A 23,672-nucleotide genomic window follows, 5' to 3' on the forward strand; every position below is an offset into this window, starting at 1 on the left:
TAGCCAGGATGGTCTCGATCTCCTGACCTCGTGATCCGCCTGCCTCGGCCTCCCAAAGTGCTGGGATTACAGGCGTGAGCCACTGCGCCCGGCCTCCAGGTCATTTGTTTATTCGTTCATGCAACAAATACTTATTGAAGACCTACTATATACTAGAGATGCAGGCTGATGTAGGCTTTGAGAGGAGAAACACAGTCTCTGCTTTTATGGATTTTATGGGAGGCAGGAAAGACAGTTATTTAACATTATTAAGAAATAAATTCTTTGAGTGTGTACCATGTGCCAAGCAATGTGCTAAGGCTTGCAATGAACAAAACAGATAAAGTACCCTGTCCAAGGAGCCAACATGCTAGTAATTACACAAACTGTTATGTAATTATAATTGTGATGAGCACACAAAAGGAGAAGGAGGGGTCTGGCCCTCATCTGGGACGTCAGGAAATGCTTCCCTACCCCACTCCACGCTCCGCCCCAGGAAAGGCTATTTAAGCTGAAACCTGAGGTCCGGTGAGGGGGTAGAGTGGGAGAGGGGGAGGCACTGCAAAGATCCTAGGGCAAGAAGGACCCCAGATCTTTTGAGAGCTAAAAGAGGGCCAGTGAGGGCTGTTGAATCTAAATGAGACAGACAATGGCTCAAAACGAGGCTAGAAAATGCAGCAGGGCCAGATGACCACGGCCACATAGGCTGTGATGAAGCTTTTGAAATTTTTCCTAAGCACAACAGGGAACTACTGGAGGTTACCCCCATATTTAGAATCAGCTGTTGGCAGATGATGGATTGTTGCAGGAATGGTGACGCTGTGTTGAGTAAAGTTATAAAGCATATGATGACAGTGTAGGATCATGCAGTACCTGAATTAAGCATTATTATTATTATTATTTTATTATATATTTTTTTCTGAGACGGAGTCTCACTCTGTCACCCAGGCTGGAGTGCAGTGGCACAGTATCGGCTCACTACAACCTCTGCCTCCCGGGTTCAAGCTATTGTCCTGCCTCAGCCTCCCAAGTAACTGGGATTACAGGTGCCTGCCACCACGCCCAGCTAATTTCTGTACTTTTTTAGTAGAGATGGGTTTCACCATATTGGCCGGGCTGGTCTCGTGCTCCTGACCTTGTGATCCACCTGCCTCGGCCTCCCAAAGTGCTTGGATTACAGGCGTGAGCCACCGTGCCTGGCCCAAGCATTATTATTTTCAAGATGTCCTTCCGTCTGTGATGATAATACAGGCAGTTCCCAACTTAACAATGGTTCCACTTAAACAATATTGTGACTTTATGAAGTGACTTTCAGTTGTGTATATTAATGGTGAGTACCCATACAACCATTCTGTTTTTCACTTTTAGTACAATATTAAATAAATTACATGAGCTATTCAACACTTTCTTATAAAACAGGCTTTGTGTTAGATGATTTTGCCCAACTATAGGGTAATGTCAGTGTTTCAAACATGTTTAAGGTAGGCGAGGCTAAGCAATGATGTTTGGGAGGTTAGGTGTTTTAAATGCATTTTTGAGTTATGGTATTTTCAACTTATGATGGATTTATCCGGACGTAACCCCATCTTAAGTCAAGGAGCGTCTACAATGACAGCCAGACTTGCCAGGTCATGTTGCATGCAGGCGGTCTCTCAGCACTTCCTGTATGTCACTCAGTCAAATTTACACTTGTAGCAGAGCTATCAGGATGGTGTATTATTCCTTTCATTTTAAAGGTGAGGAACAGGCATAGAGAGATTAAGTAACTTGTCCACGGTTACCCATGGGAGCTTGGATCTGCACCCAGGCAGTCTGGCTGCAGAGTCTGTGTGATTATCTAATAGGCTATAAGCACCAGCCTTGACAGAAGCTGTGCTTTGTTTCCTTGTAATGACAACCTTGTGAGTTAAGGCAGGGCAGGGATCATTAGGCTCATATTTCAGATGCAAAATGGAGGCTGAGAGAGATGACAGTGATCTAAGGTTGCACTGAATGCCAGAGGCCAAGCCAAGACTGGAAATGAACTCTGCATTACACTTTCCTCACTAAGAGACTCTCCATTCCAGGGAAGGCTTCTATTAGAGAATAAACTGAACTTGGGACAGGCGTGGTTGACTCGAACCTATATTTATTTCCTCGTGGCCATGGCTTATCCTGTTGCACATGCACCAGCAGTACCTGGGAATACAGATCCCTGCCCACAGAGCCAGCCCACAGAGCCACGGGGCCGCCACAGAGCCGCCACAGGAGGCCTTGTGACTCTGGCTGCCTTCTGTGGGAAGAGTTGGGTCACGCCGAGGAGAGCATCCGAGGCAGCGCACTGCAGCGCCACAGCCAGGGAGACTCCAGGCTGGCATGCCCTGCTCCTGGGTTAGCGCCTGGCCCCCCTTCCGGCTGCCTCTGGACAGCTCCTCTCTCCTCCCTCCATCCCAACTGGAAAGGAGCGAGAGGGTTAGTGTGGCCCAGGCCAGGCAGACATTTCTCACTTTCCCCCTCCTTTCCTTTTCCTTTTCTGCTTGGGAGACCAAATATTTCTGGAGCAAAACAGAGGAAAACCTCACTGGGAGGCCTGCGAAGGCTTTGCTGAGGCTGTGGAAGACCTTCCTCCACCCGAGTGTATCAGCCTCCCAGGCTGTGGGCCTGCTCTGTGGAGCTGGCATTTTCTGCTCTGAGAGGATTGTTTGGTTTGGAGCCTGTTTTCGTTTTACCACAAAAATGAGTGACTTTTTTTTCTTTCTCTCTCTAAACAAAGGAGGACCATTTGGTTTCTATAACTCAGGTCATCTGACTCCTTCCTGGAACTCCATTTGGGAGGCAGGGCACAAAGCCTTCCTTGCCGCACCTCGGCTGTGCCACGTTTGGCCCCAAGGCCGTGCCAGCCTCGCTGCAGCATGTGCCAAAGCCAGTGGTGTTGTGATGTATGTGGGGCCATGATCCACTCCTAGGACAGCCAAGGCCCCTGCTGGTCCACCCTCTGGGTGGCCATTTCGCTGCTCACTAGCACCGGGTGGGCAGGGGAAATGGAGGCCAGGAGCTCGGACTGGCCCACTTGGCTTCTGTTTGCAACTGGAGAGAAAATTAGGGAGGGGTAGGAGTTTGAAATCAGACATTCAATGAAAATTTTATTTTTATGTTTAAATTTTTGTTATTTTCTTTTGAGACAGAGTCTCACTCTGTTGCCCAGGCTGTAGTGCAATGGTGCGATCACGGCTCACTGCAGCCTCAACCTTCTGTGCTCAAGTGATCCTCCCGCCTTGTCCCCCCACCCCACCCTACCCTAGTCACTGCATCACAGGAGTGCAGTGCCACACCTGGCTAATTAAATTTTTTTTTCTTTTTTTGTAGAGGCAAGGTCTCCTATGTTGCCCAGGCTGCTCTGGAACTCCTGGGCTCAAACTATCTGCCCACTTCAGCCTCCCAAAATGCTGGGATTATAGGTGTGAGCCACTGGGCCTAGCCAAATGTAATTTTTAGATAATCTTGAAACATAAATTTCTTTTGTCCATTACCAAAGATATTTTAGAATTCTGTGTGTACCTATGACATAGGTTTACCCAAGGCATCTGTCTATAGGAGTTTGACAAGTTTGATCAGGATTTGGGGATTTATCAGGATTTGGAGGCCAATGAGTGTCATTATCTCAGAGTGCCAAACACCCCAGACTTGGGAACTAGGCATCCCTCAAGCTGCGTACTGAGGGTCAAGCTGCGTACCGAGGGGACAGAGGGGGCAGAGGATATTTCAGATCACACAGAGTCAACTCTGGGCCCTTCTCTTACTAGTGTGTGACTAGGGACACACATTCTCCATCTATAAACAGTGGTGATGACATTGTGTGGGGAGTACATAATATTGTATTCAAGTACAAAGCATGATACTTAGCGCTTAAGCATTCAGTAAATGTTATTCTTCTTTATTACATGGGTCTCCACACCTTTAAAATAGACTACACGGATGTATGGTTTAAAATCAGAGGGATTAAACATTAAAATGTTCAAAATTCCTGATGGCTTAATTATATCATTCTACCAAATTAACATCTTTGTAGACATCAGGAATTAATAGGGAAATTAAAAGCTTTAGTGAATTTGTTTGTGTATATAGATACACACACATATACACATACACATATGTATACACACACATGCATGCATGTTGATTTTTTCTAACATCATATACTCATGATCTCGTTTGATGCTTCCACAACCCTCTGAGAGAGATGTGATTTACATTTTGAGAACCTGAGAGTCAGAAGTGTTAGTTAATTGAGTAAGTGCTGTACCACTTGTGTCAGAGCCAGAATTCAAACCCAAGTTTTGTTGAAACAGCTTGCCCAAGGTAAGCCCAGCTAGTCTTATAATGTAGCTGGAAGCACACCAGGAGCTGAGGCTCTTCATATTGACAACTCTGGAGGCACATGGCCAGATCTTCAATGGGCAAGGCTGGATACCAACGGGAGCTTGCCTTCCAGGGGAGGGGGCTAGGGATGAAGAGCTCGACGAAAAGGTTCAGGTGTCTTTTCAGAGGCCTTGATCATGCCAAGTAGCATGAAGCCATGCTCTGGAACCATACACTCATAAGTGTATATATTTACAGGTATAGACCTTGGAACAATGTAATCCTTTTCAGACTGGCAAAGAAGAAAGTTCCCAGAATTCTTCCCTGCAGTTTGGTGGCTGTCTAATGCATTTGGGATAAAACCAGGGTTGAAATTCATTAGCCAGTTCAAACACCAATCAGAGCAAATCCTTTTATAAGGGCGGATTAAATAATTCAAATACTTTTCAAGTCTTGGCAATCTTTTCTTGTTATAAATATTTATTTCTGGCAAATAGGAAGAGAAAAATAATCCCTAGTCTTATGGAGGCAGTGGGAGGGTGTGTTGAAACCCTCCAAAGCTGATGTAAGCCCCAAAGTACAGCTTACATTCCCATAGTGACATTTGCATTAGGTAGTGGGAAAGACAGTGGAGGTTAGGGACTGAAATGAGCTTGCCCTGCTGTTTCTCCTAATGTCCCCTGGGTCTAGGGAGCATTTTCAGGGCATTCCAGAGCCAAATATAACTGTTCAGCACCAAATTATCAGCTGGTTTGGGAATGTGTCTCCAAATGATGGGACAACAGACAGGCTAGAGTTAGGCTGAATATTTCCACCTCCCCACTGCCTCCAAAAGTAACCAGCTTGAAAAAAGTTAGACTTGTAAAATATTGTGCAAAAATCTGAATACAATTATATTCAGCAGGACTCCAAGTTGGTGAAATTCAAAGAATCTGGGCTGAGCTTTCTGGAGCTCCAGACAGAATGGAGGTGACTGATTGCCCAACTGGGGCTGCCTCATCGATAATTCACAAATGTGTGTGTGGGGGTCTTATTACAAAGCAAAATGGGACCCATTGCTGAGAGCAGAAAGAAATGTACCATGTATCAGGCCCGGGGCTAGAAGGTTTTCAGAGATGAGTGAGATAACAAGCTTTTGATGGAAGACATTAAACTCTAGACAAAGAGATTTTGAAACTGGAGAGAATGGCTTTTACTTGGAAAGGCTGAACAGTGGTTGTGAAGTCAAGGAGAAATGAGAAGATTCAAAACCGAATGGGAAGGGATGGCAGTGAAATGTAGGTTGGTTGGGCCAAGTTGGAAAACATCCTCAGAACGAGTATACCCACTGTAATGTCTTCTTATCTTGGGCTAAAGCCAGAGGGATGCCTTTAAAGTGGCAGAACCAAGCTGGGCACCATCCTTTTCCTTAGACATGGCCCATACCCTTGCTCACGCCTCACCTTTTCCCTGACCTGGTATTGTTACAGGGTTTCCTTGGAAGCCCTCCCTGGCTAGTTGCCATGAGATCAGGGGATGGGCTTGGCCAACAGGTTCCAGGTAAGTTTCCTGGGTCTGTAGCTATTTTACCAGTTCCTATATGCTATAGGTACCCAGGACATGTCTTTTGATTTTCCATTCTGTTCTCTGGGGAAGGCTGGAGTAGAATGGAGAACACTAAGAGCCTGAACTCTGGAGACCCAACACAGCCCTGCCACTAACTGGCTATGTCACCATGGGCAAGGTTTTTCACTCTGTTCGTAATTCAAAATTGTCATCTATAAGATGGGAGTAATACTTCATAGGCTGTTGTAAATTTTAATGAGATGATATCATTTAATACTTAGCACTTAATAAGCACTCAACATATAACTGTCGTTACTAAGGTGGGGTACTGTTGGGGTCATTGACCGAGGTACCTGCAAAACACAAGGTGTGAATGTGTGTGCAAACTGAGTCTTGCAACCTGTCTATTAGGTTGTGTCAGGGCTTTACAATATTGGTGTGACAAGAAGCAAGTTATTTATCTAAACAGGATCTTTGGACATGAATATAGTATAGTGTTCTCAAATGGGGGTTGATTTTGCCCCTCAAGGGGCAACTAGCAGTGCCTGAGCAGTTTTGGTTACTACAACTGGGGGAGGAATGCTATTGGCATCTAGTGGGTAGAGACCAGAGATGGTGCTGAACATCCTCCAATGCACAGGATAGGCCCCTCCCTACTCCCCAGCTATAAATTATCCAGCCCAAAATGTCAGTAGTGTTGAGGTTAGAAAACCTGGCGTAATGTCTACCATGGCTTTATATGCTTCTTTAGCCCACTGTAGAGGGGCCTACGGATGTAACTGTGTAGTTCACAGCCCGCAGGGTACTGGTGTAATGCCCAGAAAAGTTTAGAGGTGTTATAAGGTGATGGGTAGAAGAGAGAGGAGGTAACAGCTAGAGAGGCATTGGAAGACAAGTCCTGGTTGGCGTAAGAGAATGTCTCTTGATAAAGCCCTCCATGCAGGCTTGAATGGGTCTAGGTTTTCTTAGGGGTAGATGGAATTGCGTCTGAGCCACTCTGCCTGGTGGAGCTTTATAATGTAAATGGGACATTCCAGCAACGGGCCTTATATTGCTGCCAAGGCTCTGACACAACATGGATGGGAGGGCTGTAGAGTCAGAATACCTTACATACAAATACCAATACAGGACTCAGAGCTGCGGGCAGTCTTGGAAGGAAATGAAGTGGGTTATTATTGTTACTGTGTTCATGAGGATCAAGGTTACATCATGGCCCCAGAAGGAGAGGAAGTAAAAGGTGAGGGACCAGGAGTCCATTCCCAGACGAGTGCAGGCCTGGGATCTAGCAGCCCTGCAGATCTCTGGATTGCCTTTTGGGCTACACACCCCACGTTCCGCACAAAGTTGTGACCTCACAGCTCTGGGCACACACCAGCATCGAGAACTGTTTGTCAGCACAGCTGGTCTGCCTTCTCAGGATGTAAATTATTATCTACCCATATGTGTTGTTATTTGTATTAATTACAAAGTAATACATATTAGTATAAAAGCCTGGGAAATACACAGAAGTATATAAAAAAGAAATTAAAATCCTTGATAATTCCAACTTCCACTGGTAAAATTAATGTCTTGGGGAATACTATTTCAGAATTTTTCCATGCATAGTACTTTTAACATAATTGATATTACACATAATTCTGTGGCATTTGGCATTTGTCTCTATCTGAAGTTAACAGGGTAGTTTTAGGTAGTGTGAGGAAATGAAATGAACCTAATGGGGTTCAGCGTTCTTGCAAAGAATTTTCTCCTCTCAATAAATCCACACCCAAAACAATTCTTGACTGTTGACATTTATAGAACTTACAAATTATCTTCTAAGCGAAGCATCAGCTTTTTAAGATTTTATAATCCTGAGGTCAGAATAACTGCAGCACTTAAAACAGCTATAATTTGCTAAGAATACAAATGTTACAAAAGCTTTGTTTTCACTCGGTGGAGGATAACTCAGGATTCATGCACAAGGTATGTGTCTCTGACACACGAACCCTTGTGGCTGTATACAAATTTGGAATAATTTTACCTTTGGAATTGGAGCTGAGTGGCAAGTCTACCAAAATGGCTAAAGCCTTCCACACACTCATGGCCACAGGTTATGGCAAATGCTGACTGCTCTTAAAGGACACAAATTTACAGAGAAACTCAGAGGAGAGGTGGGAAGGAGACCCTGGGCACACACCTGGGCCACTAAGGTGCTGTGGGATGCATGCTGGCTGCCAGAATTGAATTGCATGGGGGACAGAGCCACCAGGAGCACTTTATTCCTTTCCCTCGGCAATACTCAACTTCCGTCAATGGATGTTGAACAAATATTTTAAAAATATCAGTTTGAAGGGACACAGACTACTAGCCTACCTGGGGTTCCAGGAGTATGGCCTGTCTCTGAGTTCATCACTTTCTCTTCCACCATCCTACTGAAATAGCAGAGGAGCAGTATTGCAATGGGGAGAGGCGGCATCCACCTGCTGGTCACCTTACATGAAAGCTGAGCCGTGGGGTGCAGAAATGGAGGGGGATGCCAACTTTCCCCCACAGGACAGCAGGACTAGGGGGAAGGTGGGTTTCTCAGAAGTTCACAAGCAAATCTCTCCCAGCCATGCATAAAACAAATGCAGCGCATGCCTGGAGTCCTCGTGGAGCTCACGATTTTCACCCGGAGTCAATTTCAAACTTGGTAGAACAGGGGAAACATCAAGGTTGGCTGTCCACCAGGGACTGGTGCGGCTCACTTTGAACTGTGTCAACTCGCCCCCAGAATAAGCTCTTTTACTCCCAACTGTAAACCTTGCCACCTAGTTACCTCTAGTGACAGCTTCCCTTTTGTCCCCCAATCATTCTAGATTTTGGCAGTAAATTTCAATGTATCTGTATTTTTCTAGGACTGAAAGATGGGAACATCCACTAACACAGTCTCTGCAGGAGTCACTTCAAAAATCAGTGGGCAAAAACCAGAGCTGTCTCTGAAAGAGGGCCAAAGGGGAAACACCACCAGATACACAAAATGCTCCTGAAGTGCGAGAAAAAGGGCCACTTGGGGAATGAGGAGAGGTGCCTTACCTGTGGTCACACAGCCAGCTGCAGACACTGACCTCTAATGCCTGGAGTTCTTCCTACCCTGGTCTGAGGCTTTTTCTCTTGATCTAGGTTCAAGTCTTGACTTCTCTACTAATGTGCCCTGTGACCTTGGGCAAGCAGTTAAATCTCTCTGAGCTGCGATTATCTGTCTGCAAAATAAGGGGGATCTGTTGAAATCAGCAGCTCTGAATCAGGCACACATCCATCACCTGGGAATTTGGAGTCAGTGAACCCAGGGATCTTTGGGCATCTGTGTCTTGGAGGCAATGTAGAGAAGGAGTCTAAAGCCTTTGGAGTCCGACTGCCCAGGTTCAAGTCCTTTCCACCCCTGCCATCTGCATGAACTTGGGCACTCAATCACTCGAGTTTGTCAGCAAAATGGGGATTCAAATAACTCCTCCCTCACTGGGCTGCGGTGATGATGAAATGAGATAATACAGGAGGGTGCTTGGCCCAGCACCAGGTGCAGAGTAGGTACTCAACAGTCAGTAGCTGCTATCACTTGGAGGAAGCTCCCTGGTGATTCTGATGGGCATCCCCATGAAGAACATGAGACTATATGCTCCTTTATGTCTCTTCATTCTGAGTTACACAAATAGCATTTCATCACCTTCACATGATATCAAATCCCTAGGGATGTATCCAGATTGCATTAAGTACCTTTGACCAATATATGGCAAGACTCTAACCCATGACAAAGGAAACAATAGGCTTTTGTTTGGGAAGTTTATGTTCTCCTGCCCTCGATCCTCCCTCCCCATCTGCACTTTAATGATCTCCTTAGGGTGCCCACAGCAGCCCTGCAGCCCAGGTGTTTTCTAAGATGAAGTACAGTTTCTAGAAAATTGGGCAGGTTTTTGAAAACAACACCCTCTGGAACATCTACGTTCGAATGAGTGTTGTCTCTCTTCCCCCTAGGAAGTTGAGCCCCCTCTTTGGAACTCCTAGAACTGCCTTCCTGACTGATGTTCAGTTTGGGGAAATATGTTCAAATGGGACAAAGCTTTATCCTTTGAGAGTGTGCAAAAGTAAAGCAGAGCCATGCCTGGTGAATAGGATTGAAGATCAAGTTGAGAAATAAAATTTTGCATCAAAAAATAAAGTATGCCTATAATATCATGAATCTGATTTCTCACATGGCCTATAAACTCAATTTTAGCAAGTTTGTTAAAAATCATTTTCTTTTGTTTATAGTCATACCTCATGTGTCTCCATGCAATACCAGGATAGTCTAGCATGTTTTTCATTATTGCATTAGTAAAACGTCCATTTTTAATTTACATGCATAAAATGGATCACTTCTCAGCTCATACTCCAGTGTCTCCTTTTTAGCATTTGAATCTCTCTGAAAGTGGATCTCCAGTTGAAAGTGTATCTTTTCTTGGCATAGTACACTGAATACTAAAGGAAGAAAAAGTGCAGCCAGAGTAAATACAGTTTGTGTGAAGATTTCCAAGATATCTTCTTGGCCAGCAGAGTTCAGCCTGGTGACTGAGGAACTAACCAAATGTTAAACTTAAGATGTATTCTAGACCTCAATAATTAGCAAGAATTTAAAAATTAAGTTTTAAATCAATTTTGTGGGTTTTTTTCTGATTATGTCAGGGACATATGATCCCAGATAACTTAGAAAACACAGATAGATGGAAAGAAGAAAGTAAAATTTAATAGTGGTCGCATTCAGAGGTGACGGCTGTTAACATTTTGATGTATATCTTTCCAGTCTCTGCATATAAATATGTGTGTTTAAAAAACAAAAATAGTATCAGTGTATTGTTCTGTAACTTATTTTCAACACAGAATGCTATATTATTAACATTCCCCATTCCCCGCATTAGTAATTATTCTTCTACAACATTGTTTAATTATTTAGGGGTGAAATATAACTTATGTAACAGATTACCTATTGTCAGACATTTAGGTTGTTACCATTTAGATGTTTTTCTTTTCCCTCTCTCCCTCATTCCCTTGGTTCTTTCCATTTTTACTTTTGCTATTATAAGCAATATTGTGATGAATATCCTTATGGCCAAGTCTTTGTAAACATTCCCAGTCACCTCCTTTTGATGAAGCTGAAATTGAAATTCTGGGTCAAAAATGTATAAAAGCAGTTAATTTATTTAAAAAATTGCCTTCCTAATGAATTAATGGTCTCTCACTGATGATGAATGAAAACACCTGTTTTCCTACAGGTTTCCAAGACTGCGCATTGCAGTTTTGTTAATCTTTGTCAATCTCACAAAGTAAAAATGGCAATTGATTATTTCGATTTGCATTTTCTTGGTTATATGAAACATTTTCTACATGCTTATTAATCATTATTTTCTTAAAAATTTCCTTTGCATATCTTTTACTCACTGATGTATTCACCTTTTTTTTTTAAACTGATTTTAGGAATTGTCTTTATACTAAGTTTATTGACCCTGTGTTTGTCATATGTCCTATTTTTCCAATTTTGTTTCCCATTTCTTTTATTGTAGTAGGGTTTAACAAGAGAATTTTAAAGTACGTGCTCAAACATTCAAATTTTTCTTTCATGGTATGCTCCTTCATGTTTAAAACATTCTTCCCAACTGGAAGATTATATAAATTTTTTTGTTTCCTTCTAGAATTTTTATATCTTCATGTCCCATTAAAATTTTTCCTTCATCTGGAATTTGTTTGAATGAAAGGTGTGAGATTAAAAATGAAGTTAATTGTTTTTCCAAGTGGTTAGCCAGTTGTCTCAATGTCATTTTTTGAATAATCCACTCTTTCCCTATAGATTTGAAAGGCTGCCTTATTTTATACTAAATTCACCTAAGTGTTTGGTTCTGTTTATGGGCTTTGTTCCAATGCTCAGTTAGCCTATTGTGGTGTGATCTTACATTGCTCCAATTACTGCAGCTTTTTTATACATCTTAAAATTGGCTAGGGCAAGTTTCCACATTTTTCTTGGCAATTCTTATGCGTTTATTCTTCCATATAAACTTCAGAATTATTTTGTTAACTTAAAAAGTCCCACTGGAATTTTCATTTGGATTGTAATAAAAGTAGATATTAATATGAAGACAATTGATATCTTTACAATACCCAGTTACTGCTCCATTTAATAACAGTGATGATAACACAGTAATACCAGCAGCCAACACTGACTGACTGACTCTTAACTGTGCATCAGACCCCATTCTAAGCCCTGCCTGCCACATTTAAACCTCATAACAATCCAAGACATAGTATGGCTATTATTGCCATACTCATTTTACAGAGAGAGAAACTGAGGCATGGAAATGTTAAATAAGATGTCACAGTCATACAGCTAGATATGACGGAGCCAGGACTCTTTTTCCCTGGTGGTCTGGCTCCAGAGCTTGTAACTATGCCATGAGTCTATCTATGGCTTTCTAACTCCTCACACTTTCTTTATATCCCTCAGAAAGTTTTGTGACTTTCATCATATATGTCTTTACAAATTTGATTAAGTTAGTTCTTGTTACATTTTATTTGTCTGCCCATCAATGATAGACTGGATGAAGAAAATGTGGTACATATACACTATGGAATACTATGCAGCCATGAAAAAGAATGAGATAATGTTCTTTGCAGGAACATGGTTGGAGCTAGAGGCCATTATCCTTAGCAAATTAATGCAGGAACAAAAAACCAAATACTGCATGCTCTCACTTGTAAGTGGGAGCTAAATGACAAGAACACACAGACACACAAGGGAATAACACACACTGGGGCCTACTAGAGGGTGGAGGGTGGGAGGAGAGAGGATCAGGAAAAGTAACTAAAATGGGTACTAGGCTTAATACTTGGGTGATGAAACAATCTGTACAACAAATCTCCATGACACAAGTTTACTTATGTAACAAACCTGCACTTGTACAGCTGAACTTAAAATGAAAGTTAAATAAATTAAAAAATTTATTTGTTGTTGCTATATTTTTCTTGTGATGTTTTCTAATTGTCATTGCTGAACACTGGCAAAGCTACTGATTGTTATAAGCAAGGTATTTATTTTGAAGTCATCAAACTTAATTACCCTCTCGGTAGCCTAGTAGTTCAGTTCACTCTCTAGTTTTCCAGGAAGACACAAGCATTATTTTAGAGCAATGACGTTTGGCTGCTTTTCCTGTATTTATATCTATCATCAGATTTCTGGTGTTACTATAATGTTCATGGCATTGTCTAATACGGTAGTCACTAGCCACATGTGGCTATTTGCATTTAAGTTAATAAAAATTAAATGAAATTACTAATTCAGTTCCTCAGTGCACTAGCCACATATCAAATACCCAGCAGCCACATGGGGCTTGTGGCTACCATCTTAGAACATTTCCATCATTATAGAAAGTTCTATTGGACAGTGCTGCTAGAACTTTCAGATCAATATTAGATAATAGTGGTGAAATGGATTGTTCTGCTTTTTTCTTCTGAACTTTAAAGTGAATTCCTCTACATAGTGATTTTTTTGTTAGAATGATACTGAGTTTTGAATTCAAATATGCAGATACATTTTTATGTTAAAGGAGTCTTATCCTATTCCTAGTTTACTAGAAATATGTTTTTTTAAATTAGGAACAGATAATGAATTTTAATATCTACCTGGCATCAGTAACTTTTGCTATATGAGAAACAAATTCCTCCTCTGTCTTCAAAATTGTCTTAGCTATCTTGGTCCTTTTTAAATACATTGCTGGATTTTGTTTGCCAATATTTGATTTAGATGTTTGTCATTAGTGAGCTTGATCTCAAATATTCTCTACTTTTAGGGCTTTTGTCCAGTTTTTTTTTTTTTTAAGCAAGATTATGTTATTATCATAGAATGAATTTATATGCTTTTTCTTGGTGGGTGTGGTGGCCCACACTTGTAATTCCAGCATTTTTGGAGGCTGAAGTGGGTGGATAGCTTGAGCCCAGGAGTTCGAGACCAGCCTAGGCAACATGGTGAAACCCCATCCCTACAAAAAATACAAAAATTAGCCAGGTGTGGTGGCTCACATCTGTGGTCCCAGCTATTCAGGAAGCTAAGGTGGGAGGACTGCTTGAGCCTGCGAGGCAGAGGTTACAGTGAGCAGAGATTGTGCCACTGCACTCCAACATGGGCGGCAGAGCCAGACCCTGTCTCAAAAAACAAAACCAAACAAAACATTTTCTTTATTTCTTTCCTCTGGAAGAGTACATATGTGATATGGGTCATTTGTCCCTTAAAACTTGGTAAAACTCAGGTGAAAAAAATCTGGATGTGGTGCTTTGGTTGGGGGATGGGATGAAACTTCCTTAAATTCCCTTCTCGTTCATATAGTTCATGTTCATCTGTGTCTAATTACACTGTTTAATCCATCCATGAAGTTTTATTTCAGTGAATACACTTTTTCAAAACTAGAATTTACACTCAGTTCTTCTGCAAATCTGCTTTTGATGAGTATTCTTTCCCCTGTGATCTGTTTGATCTCTTTACACATTTTAAACATGTTTATTTTCCATTCCCTTTCAAATTTGCTCTCTGATCCTCCCTTCGTGCTTGTTCTGTTTGTTTCATTCATCTCGACATGGTTTGTCATTGTGTGCCATCAGCCCACCTTTAGGGGGTTGTTTGCTGCAGGCATGCTGTGGGTTTGGGCTATGTGGAAGACTCCCACAGGGTGAAGGTGCATGGCCTCTGTAGGGCCACAGAGATCAGGAAGGTCACAGACATATTTTGGGGCTAGTTTCTTGACTTGGTGCTTTTGTATCACATGGGGGGTGTAACATCATTACACCTGTGGATTTGCATCCCCTGCCTGCTTCCTTGCCCAATTAAATGCTTGGTGTAGCCTGCTGGAGCCTGATTTCTGCAGGGGGCTCTGCTTTTGTGTGATGCCTTGGCACAGACCTGAGATCTGGTGTCCTGTATCTGCATCAGCATCGGGATCACAGCCTGCAGCCTGGCCTGGAGCCCCTGTGACTTTGTGTCTTAACTTGGGTTTTTATTCCCATTTTGTTTCCTGTACTTAGAGATTCCCACTTCTTTCCTTTGAGTGAGGCCACATGATATAATTTGAAAAATCATATTTTATCCAGAATTTTGGATCTGTTTTGTTGACTACAAATCTAGAAACTGTCTTCGATTTCTAAGTGGTTGAGTTTTTAAGCAAATGCAAGGAAATTGGGAGAGAAGTATGTATTAACCTATTTTCTGGTTATGCTTATCATCTAAGAATGTGTCTAAACAATTTCTACTTTTGGCATTAATCTATTGGCATTTTTATCCAGGTCTTAGAATGATCAATTTGCGAAGTCGTTCACAGTCATTTAAAAAAGTATTATATGCCCTATGTCTTTAAGAGCATAAAGATACATGCTCCAGATCTCTAATTTTTAAATTAAGTTCTAAGACTTGAAAAACATATTAATATCTCCCACTATCCACACAAGTTTTAATTTGTTCTTTTGACGGATTTTGCTTCACATAGCTTGCTATTGCATTAGCTGCTGAAGACCCTGAGGTTGGCCTCATGTTTGAAGTGGCTAGAGTCACACAGCCTTAGCTTCATTATTGGCCCTTCAATTAAATCTTTCTCATTAATAATATCACTTATGTTCTCTTTTTGCCACAAAATTCAATGCTGCACTTAGGAAAAAGAATCTCGAAAAAAGAAATATGTGATATAAAAATAAGAACAGATAACATTTTAAAACTTGGGGTATAGAGGTGGGGAAGGAAAATGGGAAAGGTAAGGGAATCTAAGTGTATTTTATTTTATAGGGAGGAATCAGTGGAAACTATGACATTTATAAAGTTGACAGAAAAATGTAGATGTAAATGTGCTGCATTTTAAAATTTGCTCATCTTTTCTTCCTCTACAGGTTCTTGTTCATATTATTTTCTGCATGGAAATGAACAGGTGAATTACTAACTAAAGGCCAGGTGTTTTCCTCAAACGCTGTTTTTCCCCTTAGAATATTTTTAATAGCTGTATGCTTGAGTTTTTGGGTGTTGCTTGCAGCACAGAATATGATCAAATCACTGCCTTCATTTTCTCCAAACTGTTGGCATTGTGCTGAAGGCATGGGTTTGTGATTCAAGCCAAATCCCTACCCCAACAACCTCTATTTCTTTTTGAATATGAATGAGGTGACAAGCCTGTGCATATGTTTGCAACTATATATTAGGAAAGGAAGAAAGGAGAGAGAGGATGGACTGGTTTCCCAAGAAAGAAACACAATTTCACAGAGAAGTTGGAAAATAGGCCTTCGAGTACTCACTTTACAAATCCATAGTGAATTTGCATTTCATCTTCTTCCTATTACTGTTTAGATGGGGTCTCACTCTGTCACCGAGGCTGGAGTATAGTGGCATGATCTCAGTTCACTGCAACCTCTGCCTCCTGGCCTCAAGTGATCCTCCAGCCTCAGGCTCCTGAGTCGCTGGGGACCATAGGTGTGCACCACCACACCCAGTTAATTTTTTGTATTTTTGGTAGAGACAAGGTTTCACCATGTTGTCCAGGCTGGTCTCGAACTCCTGAGCTCAGGCCATACACCCACCTCAGCCTCCCAAAGTTCTGGGATTACAGGCATAAGCCACCGTGCCTGGCCTCATCTTATTTAATACAGCATCTTGTGTAACCTTTGAGCAACAGCACATAGCGTAGATTCTCTCTCTCCCCAGCTCACTTCCATGTGTCTTCAGAGAGCTTGGGCCTGAAAGCCTGCTTGTCTGGGAAGTCTTCTTTGGAAGGTATTGATATCTTTGAGTTAAACCCTCAGGAGTTTCTGATGTTAGACTTGAGATTTTGGTTAAAGAGAGAGAAAAGGGGGACTTAAGCGACATCCCAATTGAAAGGGAGAAAAAAGAACTCTGCTGGGGATGCATGTCCAACTTTCACACTGTGACTACTCAGGGATATTTCAGAATGTTTTCAAATAGCGCGTACTTTTTGGATCTGTGAGAGCATTTCCAAATATTAAGAAAACTAACTGAATGTTTCCAATGTTTGGAATTACTCCAAGGCCAGGAATTCCAGATGTTTGTGAGGAAGCCACAGCATGTGTCTTTTTAACTACTAAAGTGGGTTTTGTGATGTCAAGAAGGAAATATCCACACCCCTTCAATTCTTCTTCTTTAAAAACAAGATAACCTTCTTCAAAAGGCTATCAGGAGCCGGGCGCGGTGGCTCACACCTGTAATCCCAGCACTTTGGGAGGCCAAGGCGGGTGGATCAACTGAGGTCAGGAGTTTGAGACCAGCCTGGCCAACATGATGAACCCTGTTTCTACTAAAAATAAAAAAAAAATTAGCTGGGTGTAATGGTGCACACCTGTAATCCTAGCTACTTTGGAGGCTGAGGCAGGAGAATCGCTTGAACTTGGGAGGCGGAGGTTGCAGTGAGCTGAGATCGTGCCATTGCACTCCAGCCTGAGCAACAAAAGCAAAATCAGACTCCAAAGACAAACAAACAAACAAACAAAAACAAAAAACACACAAAAACGGCTATCAGGAGGAGAAAAGTAGTGTGAGTGATTAATCAACAAATGTGTGTCCTCCTCTCCTCCTTGCTCTCTCTACCTCTCAGGGCTGTTGTAGCAAAAAGATGTGAAGCATTTAGAAGGTACAGAGCATTACAGAAAATGCAATATATTATGACAGTTATCACTACAGATGTGGAATAAATAATTATCTGTGTGAGAGATGCCAGATCCAAATCCTAACCAGTGCTCTGGCATCTGTCCCTCATATAATCATCTTCCCCATCTCTCCTGGTCAGCCACATGAATCACACACATCTTTAAATTAGGAACTTGACTGCTACAAATGTCTCGTGAAGAAGCCAATGTTATGATCATTCATTTTTTCTCATGAAATGCACTTAGTTTTACTTCCATATTCCTGTATTTCATGTAAGATATTCACCACGATGAGAGTTTCTTGGCTACTCCACACAAGAACCATCCAGATTGAAAAAAGCTGCAGAATCTACATGTGCAAGCCTAATGGTTTGGTTTTCGGTTTATTCAAGATTAATGCATTTAGACCATTCCTTTTTCACACGTACCCTTAAAAGTCCCAATACTTTGTTAAGACGCCTCACATTTCTCTAGCCCTAATTAACCATGACCAGCACTGCCACCTGAGAGTGAGCCACTTGGTAGATGGCAGGGGACAAGGAAACCAGTGTCCCGCTGCTTCCCGAGGGCCGCTGCAGGGATGGGACATGTGGCTCTGTGTTTTGTGGAGGACGGGGGCTCAAGTCCAGCCTTGCTCTGCTTACCAACCTGGATGCCCATGGGACTGTGCCCACCCGGGGGTGCCTTTTCTGACTGGAACAACTATAGGGGCTCACTATGCCCTTGCTACGGGTCTTTCTAGCAAAGAAGACTCTTTTCTGCTGGTTTCATGTATGTGGCCTTGCTGCAAGCAGGGCTGGGAATTCCCTTCTCTGAAGCCAGTTGAAGAAACCCATGGACTCTGCAAGGACTTACTGAGTGTGACCGAGTCATTGATTTTGAAGCTGCAGAGGACCCTGTCCACGTTGCGGGCATGTCGGAAGCCATTTCCTCTCACGACAACTTGAAATGACTCTGAAATAAAGAATAATGACAAGACTCGTTACTTGACCAATAACCTTAAGCTTCCCATCTGCCCTGATTTATAGCATTTGTTCACCATTTCACCAGGCTTAAAATATTCAAAAATTAATTTAGGTTGAAAACCAAAAGCAACCAGGTGGGTTCCTTTCACAACTTACCAGTACATCCTCACTAGGTGTCCCGAGGAGAGCCTATCACTTCTTATTTGAATTCCCACCCTTTTATCTTTGGGCTTACTGGTCCTCCTAACCCAGAAAGCCTTCCTCCCTCCTCTCTGTCCATTCAAATCTTAGCCAATTTTCATGTTCAGGCAGTTTGAAAATCTGTGATCTCTGTAGCCAGAGGGAGCCACAGGGGAGGGGCCCTCCACTTCCTCTTTAGTCAACTCACCTCCTCTGTGTCTGTTTTACACATTGTACTCCTCTGAAAGGATTTCTTAAGAGCCCACAGTGCCTACATTTTAGAAAGTCACCGCCTTAGGGCATTCACAACTTGTCCTGAATAGTGTAGGATTGTCATTACGTATGGTCTGGTGTTGTTTTCTTGTCTTTTCTCCCCCAGCTGGAAAAACATTCCTTTACGTCAGGAGTTGTTTGATGCCACTATGGCACTCCTATCTCTGCTGGGCACACAGTAGCAGTACATAGGCTAGGTAGGAATAATTGTACTTAGGAATGAATCACAGTCTTGCTTAGCAGTGCTCAGTTGCCAAATACTACCTACTTGAATTGATATCAGCCCCTCAGTGTAGTACTCATTTGTCTCTGCATAGAAGAGATCATATATCTTGCTAGCCTGCGTTTTAATTTCTTATTGGCCTAACATATGTTTGATTAATACACATGAATAAAATCGTCATTAAGTAAAAGCAACTGTCCTTTACAATAGTCCTAACATGGAAAAAAAACAATAATTAGTTGGCTAAATGTTTGGGAATATTTGCTTAAGTTTGTTGGTATCTAATGGTCAGTGTTCTACTTTTTTCACTTTTATCATCCTTTTGTATCTACAAATTGGGGATTGGGATAATGCTATGTGGAATATCACAAGAGAAATAGACTAAAGGTCAGAGGAAAAAATGCAGTTTGTGAATGTGGATCTTAAACAGTACATTGCTGTCTGAATGTTGACTTTTTGTTGGAGGAAGAATGAACTTAGAGAATTAGTATATGGGACTCTCAAAGTTTAATAAATGTCATGAGTGTATGCCACCTTCATTCCCAGGAAACTGATTTAGAGGTCACGTTTGCCAAGATAATAATAACTAATGCTAATTGCTCCCTCAATGTGAGCCAGGCCCTCTGTGAAATATTGTACATGTCTGAGTCATTTAAACCTCACCACAGCCTGGGGAGGTACAGATGAGAAAACTGATCTTAGTGAAGTTAAGTAATTTGTCCAGGATCCCACAGCTGGTAACTGTCAGAATCAGAACTGGAATCGAGGTCTATTAGGCACCAAATGCCATGCCCTTAGAACTCAGCCATTCTCTTCTGAACCACCATACGAAAATGGGGACTCATTGCCTTCTGACAGAGGAATCATTTAGGAGTTGAAGCTGTGAATTTTTTTTAAAGCTTATTTTATTTTAATTTTAGGCAGGTTTGCTGATTTTGCAGAAAAGTGGAGCAGGCCTGGATGTGAAGCAAGAAACTGAAATTTAAATAAAAGAATGCAGAGGTGCTACATGTGCCACAAGGAGTACAAGTTAGAAAAGAATGCTTTTGAGAAGTATAAGAGACCTTCACAATAAGGAAGTGGAGATTGTGACATTTTGAATGACTTGCCCAGAGTCATGTCATTAGTAAAGCAGAAAAACTAGGCCTCGTATCCAAAAGCTAAGGTGACGGGCCTATGGTTTTTTCGGGAGCATAAGTCCTATGACTATGGAGGATTCACATATACATGTTGATGCAAATGCACAATTGCTACATTTAGAAAGATGGGCTTAGTAGTTTTCTTTAGATGTCTGTCAGGCATCTGACAGATTCCTCGGTTGGCTCAATAAGCAATTTCGATTTGTAGAAGAATCTTGTCTTCTCTTATTTGCTCAGTTAAGCCTATAGAAACCTATTTCTGTGTCCATTTTGAATGCCAGACATACAGACATCTGTCGTTTGACATTTTTGCTGATTCCAAATATTTTCTGCCTCACTGCTGTGCCTACTTCTCTTATTTCCTGAAAGATCAACAGAGGAAGAGAAGACTGTGGAAATGCAGGCCACATGCCAAACTCTATTCTCTAACACCATGTTCTAACATTACCAGTTGAGTTGCTAAATCCTCTATAAAAGAGGCTGCCTGCATGTCTGCTTGGCCCGACCTCAGGGAGTTTAGGAAGAAAGACAGCAGGAATCCATGATGTGGCAATGGTGGAAACCAAACAATTTAACCCCCTAAGCGAGGGCAGAAGATGGAGGAAATGATGCTCTGGGGAGCGCACCCGGGCAGAGCCGAGCTCCCATCCTGCCTGATAGGATTTCTGTCTTAGTGCACACATTTGGTTACCAGAAGAGCCCAAACATCTGGCCCGACAGCCTGACTAGAATGTCAGCTCTTCACACATAGACGTTATGTAACAAAACCCTTTTGAATGAATCTGCCAGTAAGTGAAAACCAGGACACACTAGAAACAGGACACTGACTTAATTCCACTAATCTACAAAGCCCTGAACCCACCTTTCAAAATATGTACAGCTGTGTTTTTAGGCAACTTGTATGTTGGCTTACAGCTCCTATAAGAAGCACCTCAAGATTGCAGGGCTTTAGGGAGGAATTTTCCACCTGAAAATGGTCTTTGATTTAATCTTTTTAGTTATATATCCTTTAAGGTTCCCTTAAGATCTATATTCTTTTGTCACTGTTATTCCCAATTACAATGAAAGCTTTCTGATGGCAGAGGCCAACATTTCTATTTCTTCTGAATGCTGGGCTGTGCCTTAACCCAGGACTGAGTCAGTCTCAGGATGAGCTCATTGAGTGATTGAATAAATAACATGTCTTGGCATAGAAAGAGAATAAAAGGGAAGGATAAGGTGGTCATTTATTCAGGTCTCAGCCAGGTCTAATCCTGTTTGTTTTCTGAGGCTTAATAAGGTCCATGAATGAAAAGATGTTCAACATCATTAGTCACATGGAAATACAAACCACAACCATATGGAGATATTACTTCATACTCACTACGATGGCTGGAAAAAAAAGAGACGGACAATAGCATCTACTGGTGAAGAAATTATAACCCACATACATTTCTGGTGGAAATGTAAAATGCTGTGGCTGCTTTGAAAAATAGTTTGGCAGTTCTTCTACAAAGTTAAACATAGTTACCTTATGTCCCCCAAATTCCACTCCCAGACACATACCCAAGACAACTGAAAGTTATGTCCACACAAAAACTTATACATTAACGTTCACAGTGGCATTATTAAAAGCAGCCAAAAAATGGAAATAACCTAAATGTTCATCAGCTGATGAGTATGGTATTTCTATAAAATGGAATATTATTTAGCCATCACAAGAAATCAAATTCTCATACATGCTATGAGATGGATGAAACTTGAAAACATTATGCTAAATAAAAGAAGCTAAACACAAAAGGCCACATATTGCATGACTCCCTTTGTAAGATATGTCCAGATTCGCAAATCTGCAGAGACAGAAAGTAGATTAGTGGCTGCCAGGACTGGAGGGAGGAAGAAATGGGGCAATAACTGCTTAATGGGTATAAGGTTTCTTCTTGGAGTGATGAAAATATTCTGGAATTAGATAGTTATCATAGTTGTACAACTTTGTGATATATTAAAAACCACTGAATTGTACTTTTTATTTTACCTTTTATTTATGTATTTAGAAGCAGTCTCACTCTGTCACCTAGACTGGAGTGCAGTGGCATGATCTTGGCTCACTGCAACCTCTGCCTCCTAAGTTCAAGCTATCCTCCTGCCTCAGCCTCCCGAGTAGCTGGAATTACAGGCATGTGCCACCACACTGGGCTAATTTTTGTATTTTTAGTAGAAAGGGGGTTTCACCCTGTTGGCCAGGCTGATCTCAAACTCCTGACCTCAAGTGATCCACCCGCCTCAGCCTCCCAAAATGCTGGGATTACAAGTGTGAGCCACCACTCCTGGCCTGAATTGTACCATTTAAAAGGGTGATTTTTATAGTAGATAAAATATAGCTCAATTTAAAAAAAGAAAAAATAAAGTCAGTAAGTAGTTTGATAGACTTATTCCATTCTGTTCTCTCATTTCTTTGGTTTCCTTTTTTCTTTTTGGAAATGTGGAACACATAGCTCTGAGATGGCCTCAATAAAGATTGCATATCATTCACTCTGTCTGAAAATGAGATGTCTGTGTATTCTCCACTTGTTCTGGTCACCCAAGACTTTTGTGCCAAATTATTGTTAGTGATATTTCATCTTGTGAGTTAGTTTGAATTTGCTCTCCTCTTAGATGCTTAATGTGGCATGGAACATCAAAAATAAAACGTAGGGACTGACATATAATGGGTGCTTTCTGATGCCTGAGTTGTTCTAGAACTTTTTTCAGTTATAGCTTTTAATTTATAACAACTTTAGTGGGGCATAACTGATGTACAATAACTTGCACATAAAGTGCATGATTTGATAAATTTTGACATATGTATACAATCATAAGACAATACCACAGTCAAGATAGTGAGCGTAGCTGTCACCCCCAAAAGTTTCCCTGTGTTACTTTGTAATCTCTCCTCCCAGTCCTCCCTACCTCCACTCTCACACAACCACTGGTCTGCTCTCTGGAACTGTATATTAGTTTGCATTTTCTGGAATTTTATGTAAATAGGATCATGCAGTAAGTAATTTTCTTGTCTGGCTTCTTTTACTCAGCACAATTATTTTAGGACACATCCACAATAACTTTGAGATTTATACATAGTTTATTGCTTTTTATTGCTGAGTATTAATTAGTCCATCGTACAGGTAAACTATAATTTGTTTACCTACCTGTGGATGAACATTTTAGTTGTTTTTGGCTATTAAAAATAGAGTTGCTATGAACATTTGTGCACAAGTCTTTGTTTGGACATAGATTTCCTTTTCTCTTAGGTAAAACCTCAGAGTGGAATGGCTGGGCCATATGGTAGGTGTATATTTAATTTTTTAAGAAACTGCCAAAACTCTTCCAAAGTGTTGTGCTGTT

General features: G+C 41.5%; 1 protein-coding gene across 3 annotated transcripts in view; it reads right to left on the bottom strand.

Moving 5' to 3' along the window:
* ANTXR1 (anthrax toxin receptor 1) overlaps positions 1 to 23,672 on the bottom strand; it is a 179,812-nt gene that overhangs the window by 74,573 nt on the left and 81,567 nt on the right. For all 3 annotated transcript variants that reach the window (XM_011945260.1, XM_011945261.1, XM_011945262.1), the window contains exon 10: positions 18,385 to 18,483. In XM_011945260.1, coding sequence (XP_011800650.1) covers positions 18,385 to 18,483 — 99 coding nt within the window. The remainder of the gene's footprint in view (positions 1 to 18,384; positions 18,484 to 23,672) is intronic.

The sequence above is a fragment of the Colobus angolensis genome, unplaced genomic scaffold (assembly GCF_000951035.1).
Source record: "Colobus angolensis palliatus isolate OR3802 unplaced genomic scaffold, Cang.pa_1.0 Scaffold24, whole genome shotgun sequence".
Taxonomy (NCBI): Eukaryota; Metazoa; Chordata; class Mammalia; order Primates; family Cercopithecidae; genus Colobus; species Colobus angolensis.